The sequence below is a fragment of the Aquarana catesbeiana genome, linkage group LG05 (genome assembly GCF_042186555.1).
Source record: "Aquarana catesbeiana isolate 2022-GZ linkage group LG05, ASM4218655v1, whole genome shotgun sequence".
In the NCBI taxonomy this organism is placed as follows: domain Eukaryota; kingdom Metazoa; phylum Chordata; class Amphibia; order Anura; family Ranidae; genus Aquarana; species Aquarana catesbeiana.
Genome location: NC_133328.1, coordinates 632,904,950 through 632,913,022, shown reverse-complemented (window position 1 = coordinate 632,913,022; position 8,073 = coordinate 632,904,950). Strand labels below are relative to the sequence as shown.

The following is an 8,073-nucleotide window of genomic DNA, read 5'->3' as shown; positions in this document are numbered from 1 at the left end:
CTTGGCTTTATGACATCCGCCACAAACAGCATTGATGGAAAAGCGTGCTTTCAAAAGCTTTTTAGATGTCTAAAGAACTTTGATACTTATCATGTCAGCTGTCTAAAAAAAAATCACAGCTCAGTTTGCTATAATTGCAAAAAGATCTGCACACCTACTGGAAGTTTCTTGTCATGTGGACTGCGATAGTCCTGAAGAAAAGAAGATTATGTATGAACATTGGATGCCTTCTTAAGGTGTTGCAATGGAGTCTTATGGAGGACAAGCTGTCAAAGTTACAGCGGAGGAATCAACTAAAGACTTGGTGTTCATACATTGTTAGACCAACGTGTCATTTTTGTTTTTAGACATTTTTGTATTTTTATTTTTGTTTAGCCTTGCAAAGCAAAATGAGATTTCTCTGCAGAAGTAAATTGGGTACATAAATTAGGAGGAACATGAACTAGAAGAATAAATATTTAAACTAAGATTAGGCAGTTAGAGGGAGATGTTGGAATTTAGAAGCGATTTATAGGAATTGTAATTTTATCTGCCTTTCCTTTGCAGTTTAGGTTGTGCATGTGTTATGAGACTTAGTTTGTTCCATTTTCCCAATATCATTGCCTGGAATATTCACATCTAGTTAGGCCCCACACAGCTTTAACTGTCACCAAAAGAATCTCTACACTGAATAGTCAAAAACCCAACTGTCCACAACCAGTGTGTGAATTGTTTGTTATATTGCTGTTATGTTATGTTTTGTTAGTTATGTGGTCAATTTTTAATTTGACCAAGAGAAGGGATTGATAGGGTAAATGGAATAGCTATTTATTTATCAAACATTTAGTTATGATTATCAAAACATGTATTCTGATTAACCAGATATATTGGATACAAATATGTTAGCAGTCATATGAGGTAACAGCTGTTTTGGTGATCAAATGCCATTCACACCTTCAGCTGTTAAAAGATCTACCTCTGGCTTTCCCACAGAACTTGGGAAGTGACATGTATATGTTAAATGACCATTTGCATATCAATGAATCTGACCAAAGAGTGGAATGGTACTTCAAAAGAGTCCCATTCAAGGTGCCACCCCCTGTAGAATGTATAAATTGTACTATGAGGCTCTGAGCCATTGCAGAACAATCATATTGAATGTCACCATGTACTTACTGTATTGTTCTCCCTGCCTATAGCTAAAACTATAGGCTTGAATATTAAATACATTTTTTTGAATGCGGTTCAGCAGTCAAAATGTCATTGGAAACCCCTAAGTTCTGGGATTTCCCTATCAAGGTCATCCTCCAAAAGTCTTCTCCTCACTGTGTGCCGATGTCCTCACACCTGCCTCCTACCATTCCTGAGCTCTGCCCTGGTGGTGCCCCCGATCCCGCAGCTGAATCATCTGTAGAAGACGGTCCTGGCGCTTGGTGGACTTTCTTGGATGCCCTGAAGCCTTCTTCACAAATGCAGTGGAAATGTTTTTTTTTAATGGGATCAAGTTCATTTTCATGGCAAAGAGGGACAAATCTGATCACTCTAAATAACATTCTGTAGAATATGCAAATCACCATCATAAAAAACAGAGGCAGCAGACTTTGTGAAAATGAATATTTGTGTCATTCTCAAAACTTTTGGCCACGGCTGTATTGTATATATTTGAAAGCATTTGTACTTCACATTATTTCTTCACACCTGCCTAAAACTTTTGTACAGTATTGTACATGTACGCAGCAAAATGTTGAATTTAGATATTTCTTTTATAATATTGAACACTTCACATATTTGAAATAAACCTTATCAGTAATGCAAATGTAAAGGAATCCTCCAAAATAATGAAATAAAATTGGTCCGAAATAATGTAATTCAAATTTGTATTTAACCGAATTCTTAAACCTGCTTTGATTCTAATGAAGAAAACGTGGCCTGTCACTACCTTCATGTATCAATGGCATGCTTCCATCCCTGGTTATATTACAGAAAATTGGAGAACGGAGATGGGACTTTATATGAAGCATGTCATTGTAGGTGATAAATATACATTCAATTATATTCATTTGGATTTAGTTTGATGTCGTCCACCCGTCCGGGTTGTCCATGATTGTTTTAGGCCTACACAAGTAGAATAAATAGAATACAGGCATAATCATAAAATATGAAATATTTGTATTATTAATCATAATTTTATGCAGACAAATCAAGGGATATAAACTGATACAATTCTTGCAGAAAAATACAAGAGTCAAAAAATATATGACAATCCAAATTTTACATAAATCACATGATAAGAATACAAAATCAGAGAAAAGTTCATTGAATACAAGATAAGAATATGCTTAGCTCGGCACCCTTAGTTTATAACCCGACGCGTTTCTTGGTTTCCTGCCAGTCATCAGGGGTGGGATGCACGTATTTTACTAAAAAATTGCCGTGACCTGGGGGGGTCACCAAGAAATTGCCTTGATTTACAGGGATTTCCTCTCACTTCCTGTTTGGCTATGGGACAGGAAGTGAAGGGAAATCTCAATAATGGGGCACAGATGGCAGAAAAAAAAAATCTGATGGGGGTTATAACCCTCCCTTGATCTATCCAAAATGAAAAAAAAAGTATTGCCTTCAGTTCTACTTTAATGCAATTATGTATTAATTAAAAAGCGTATTTTTTGTCTACATAGAACTGTTGTATATATCTAAATTGGTCCTGATATCACTTCCTGTAATCACCTACACAGCAGCATGGGGGGGAGGGGCAGCACTCTGAGCCAATTAGAGCTTTACAGCTTTGTACACTTCTGTCTGACAGCAACAATAAACTACAATGAAGATAACAATTAACTTCACTTATTTCCTTCATTTTGATCTGTTAAATATACACTTGAAAGAATATTGTTATAGCTATTCAATCAGTGTACAAATCACCCTGTGAATCCTGCCAGAAATCCAGTGCTGTCCTGTGCACTCTGCAGTCTGATATTAACCGCTTCCAGTCCGGGCCAATTCTGACATTCCTCTCCTATATGTAAAATTCAGCATTGTTTTGCTAGAAAACTGCACAGAGCCCCCAAACATTATAGATTGTTTAAAGCAGAGGCCCTAGAGAATAAAATGGTGGGTGTTGCATATTTTTATATTTGCACAGCGTCTTTTTAAATGCAAATTTTTTTGAGAAAAAAAAAAACTTAATGAATTTTAATACACACACAATTTTAAAACACAATATATTACCCATATGGTGAAATATAAAAGATGATGTTATGCTGAGTAAATAGATACCCAACATGTCACGCTTTAAAACTGCGTACGCTCGTGTAACAGTGCCAAAAAACGACAGTACCTAAAAATCTACAGTGTACAGTACTATGAGTGAGTGGTGTCATCCTAGGACAGGAAGTGTGTTACTGGCAGGATCTCTAGGTAAAAATTGAAAAAAAAAGACTGAAAAAAGAAAACCAATGCAGTCACCACATCTAAGTATTGGCAAGCTGCAATAGTGTACATTACATTTTCTGACAATTTAGAATAATCATTCAAATTATAATCAATGATAATAATCTTATCCTGACCAATAACACTTAGGGCCGGTTCACACCACATGCAGTCCAGTGCGTTTTTTTCTGCATCAAAAATGCATAGAAAGTAGGTTATATGGTTTTCAATGGCATCGTTCACACCAGTGCTTGCAGTTTTAGTGCGTTCCAGTTCCAGAAAAAAGTAGAACATGCTGCATTTTTCCTGCACTGGACTGTACTGGAACGCTGTAAAACGCATAAAAAATGCATTGCAACACACTTGTCCTTATTTATGGTTAAGAAAAAAGAGGGGAAAAAAAACACTGGAATGCATCAAAAACGCACATGCAGAAAAGCACCTGGAACGCATCCGGGCCAGTTTACACCATAGAAACGCAGTCCGGATGCGCTCCAGATGCTTTTTTAAATGCATGTTTTTGATGCAGTCCAGTGCATTCCCCCCTTTTTTTCTTAACCATAAATAAGAACATGGGTGTAGCAGTGCGTTTTTGGTGCGTTCCTGTGAGTTTTTGATGCTTTTTACAGCGTTCCAGTACAGTCCAGTGCAGAAAAAATGCAGCATGTTCTACTTTTTTCTGCAACTGAAACGCACTGAACTGCAAGCACTGGTGTGAATGATGCCATTGAAAACCATATAACCTACTTTCTATGTGTTTTTGATGCAGAAAAAAAAATGCACTGGACTGCATGTGGTGTGAACTGGCCCTTAATGAACCCCTGAAAACCCCAAATCTTATTATTGTCACTATAAGGGCCAGTTCACACCATAGAAACGCAGTCCGGATGCTCTCCAGATGCTTTTTTTATGCGTGTTTTTGATGCGTTCCATTGCATTTTTGGTGCGTTTTTGATGCAGTCCAGTGCATTCCCCCCCTATTTTTTTCCCTTAACCTTAAATAAGAACATGGGTCTTCCAGTGCATTTTTGGTGCGTTTTACAGCGTTCCAGTACATTCCAGTGCAGGAAAAATGCAGCATGTTCTACTTTTTTTTCTGGAATGGAATTGCAAGCACTAGTGTGAACTATGCCATTGAAAACCATATAACCTACTTTCTATGCGTTTTTGATTCAAAAAAAAAAAACGCACTGGACTGCATGTGGTGTGAACTGGCCCTTAATGAACCTCTGAAAACCCCAAATCTTATTATTGTCACTATAAGAGAATAAATCACACTTTCCTGTGCTGAGATTTCTCAATGCTGTGATTGTTTGTGTTGGGAACCTTTAGATTTATGACATATGGAATATGAATCTTCTGCATTATTCCATTAGTTACAAATAATCAGATTCAGATTTCTGTGATGTCAGCAGGTTTGGGCAGATTTTCTGTTATATTATTATTTCTCAGGTCGCCTTTCACCCCCAGATATTGTTATAGAACCTTTTCCTACTGCTAACCCAGCATGGAGGGGCTCAGTGAAGGTGGTGGTGAAGGTGTGGAGGTGTCGGATCGGGTCACACAGATCATAAAAGGACAGCTGCCCGGCCTCATAATCCACATAGATCCTGACTCTGTTACTGGAGAGATTGGGAGATATTCTGATCGGTTTATTGTCATGTCTTAGAGAACACACACCTCTATACCTGAACAAACTCCAGGACTTGTTATTTCTTCCAATCCCTGCCTGCACTCCTCCTCCTCTCCTCTCTATACTGGGATAACACATCCCTATCATGTAATCTTCTGCCTCACTGACATCCACTTCCCAGTATTGTCGCCCCGAGGAAAATCTCTGACTGCTTAATACCTGGGGACATAACTGAAATCTCTCCGGTGTTTTTGGACGATTCTGTTTTATATCTGACCAGGATACAGTTTTCATGTCATCTGATATCTGTAGATTATTATAAGCTGTGTTCACATCCAGTAATATGTCTGAAGCTTCCTGTATATAGAAGAATACATTTACCTCTTTTATCATATCAGATAACCCTGTGTGTAATGTGTGTGAGATTCCAGCCACATCCAGATCCCTTCCATCATGGAGGAGTCTATCATGTCTCTCTCTGTCCTCATCATCTCCCTCCTCAGTATCACACAAGTCTCCTGTGTCTGATTCCTGTAGGACAGTCAGTGGGTCAGTCATGTTACACAGCTCCTCAATGTCCTCCATCTTCCTGGACAGATCCTCCTTCTTTATTTCCAGCTGATGGATCAGATCAGACAATGAGATCCGCTCTTCCTGGCTGGAGATGTTCCTCAGGACTCTATTCTCCAGGTCCTCCAGATGTCTCCTGAGCTCTATGAACAGGGCAGTGACTCTCTCTGTTAGACCAGCTGATTTTTCTTGTACTTTTCTCCTGCAATCCTGCAGACTCTGGACTCTTTTCTCCGTCTCCTCTCTCTCTGTCATCAGTTTCTGCAGAACATTTCTCAGTTTCTGTTTCTTCTTCTCGGAGGCCTCATCCAGAGTCTCCACCTTGTGTCCCCGGTGTTCTCCATCCAGCCTGCAGGACACACAGATACAGGCAGAGTCTTCAGTGCAGTAATACTCCAGGATCTTCTTATGGATGGAGCATTTTCTGTTCTCCATGGAAGTGGTGGGATCAGTTAGGACATGTTCTGGTGACTTGCTGTGGACTTTCAGGTGATTATCACACAGAGAAGCTTCACACATCAGACAGGATTTAACAGCAGGTACAGGAGAGTGATAGCAGTAAGTACAGAAGATTCCAGTCTTCCCTTCTTCCAGCTGAGTAGATCGGAAAGCCTCCACTATGTTACGCAGTGTTATGTTCCTCTGCAGTACAGGCCGATCCTGGAACTCTTCTCTGCACTGAGGACAGGAATAACCTCCAGATCTCTCCTGTGTATCCAACACACTATCAATACAGACCCGGCAGAAGTTGTGTCCACATTTCAGGTTTACAGGATCTGTATAAATGTTCAGACAGACGGAACAGTCCAGCTCTTGTCTCACATCAGCAGACGCCATCGCTGACAGCAGAAGAGAGAAATGAAAGTGAAAGTCTCTGAGACTGAAAATCCAAAGTCATCTCACATTTCTCAGCACAGGGTGGGGCTGAGCTGGTCTTGCAGCTTTTATCTTGAGGAAGTTGGAGGACAAATAAATATTTATATTGAAGGTATATGTCCCTACATGTTGATACACATTGTACTAATTCTTAGCTTTAAATTGCTTCTGCAGACAAGACACAAAGTTAAGTTATATAATGTAGTGTGAATAGCTATTTGCATGTTTATGCTTTTTGTTTTTTGTGTTTAGGAGAAAATAATTTCCAACGGTAAAAGAAACCTGTCCCGAGACATATACAAGTGGTTAAAAGTGTTTTTACTATGAATAGTGTAAAAGGAGGAGCTGGAACATACAAAGGTGGGCAGAAAAACCCCAAACTCCAAAGCAGGCAGAACAGAGCCAGGAATTATGGCAGAGACAAAAAATGCTCCTTCACTTTGCTCCTAGCAATTCTTGTATTACATGCACAGTGTACACTCCCAGATCACTTCCAACAACCCTAAGAACAGTTCATTAAAAAAATATATATAAAAAATCAATGACAGAGAAGGATGTGGATGTCCTTGTCCCTTCTTGATGAGGCACTTAGGGCTAGTTTACACTTGCTTTAAAACAAGGCTTTGGAGAGGCTTGGTTAACCACTTCAATACCAGGCACTTAGACACCTTCCTGCCCAGGCCAATTTTCTGCTTTCAGCGCTGTCGCAATTTGAATGGTCATACAACACTGTACCCAAACAAATTTTTTATCATTTTGTTCCCACAAATAGAGCTTTCTTTTGATGGTATTTGATCACCTCTGTGGTTTTTATTTTTTGCGCAACGAATAAAAAAAGACCGAAAATTTTGAAAAAAAACAAGTTTTTCTTTGTTTCTGTTAAAATTTTTTGTAAATAAGTATGTTTTCTTCTTCTATGACGGGCACTGATATGGCTGCACTAACGGGCACTGATAGGTGGCACTGGTATGCGGCACTGAAGGGCGGCACTGATGGGCACTGATAGGTGGCACTGGTATGCGGCACTGATGGGCACTCATAGGCGGCACTGATGGGTACTTGTAGGTGGCATTGATGGGTACTTATGGGTGGCACTGATGGGTATTTATGGATGGCACTGATGGGTACTTATGGGTGGCACTGATAGGTGGTATGGATGGGCACGGATGGGCAATGACAGGTGACACCGATGGACACTGATGGGTGGCACTGATGACACTGGTTGGTGGCACTGATGACACTGATGGGTGGCATTGATGGGCATCACTGATATATAATGGTGCCAGTCAGTGCCCATTTGTGGGCATTGATTGGTACAGATTGGGCATAATTTGCACATGTGGATGGCCATGGGGTACATACCTGGCCATCCACATGTTGCCCCCTTCCCTGGTGGTCCTGGCAGTTTCCCTGGTGGTCTAGTGTGGGCATGTGAGGGGGGGCTGTGCTGATAAACAATCAGCACAGACCCCCCTGTCAGGAGAGCCGATCAACTCTCCTCTCCTCGTATCTATCAGACGCGAGTCTGATAGATCAACTCTCCTCTCCTCGTATCTATCAGACGCTTTTCCTATTGACATCGTGAT

General features: G+C 40.1%; 1 protein-coding gene across 1 annotated transcript; it reads right to left on the bottom strand.

Annotated features, from left to right (window-relative positions):
• Positions 1 to 3,735: 3,735 nt before the first annotated feature.
• Positions 3,736 to 6,493, bottom strand: LOC141145566 (E3 ubiquitin/ISG15 ligase TRIM25-like). The gene has a single exon (XM_073632365.1). It carries the CDS (start codon positions 6,446 to 6,448, stop codon positions 4,850 to 4,852), a length of 1,599 nt encoding a protein of 532 aa, XP_073488466.1. The 5' UTR covers positions 6,449 to 6,493; the 3' UTR covers positions 3,736 to 4,849.
• Between the last annotated feature and the right edge of the window lie 1,580 nt (positions 6,494 to 8,073).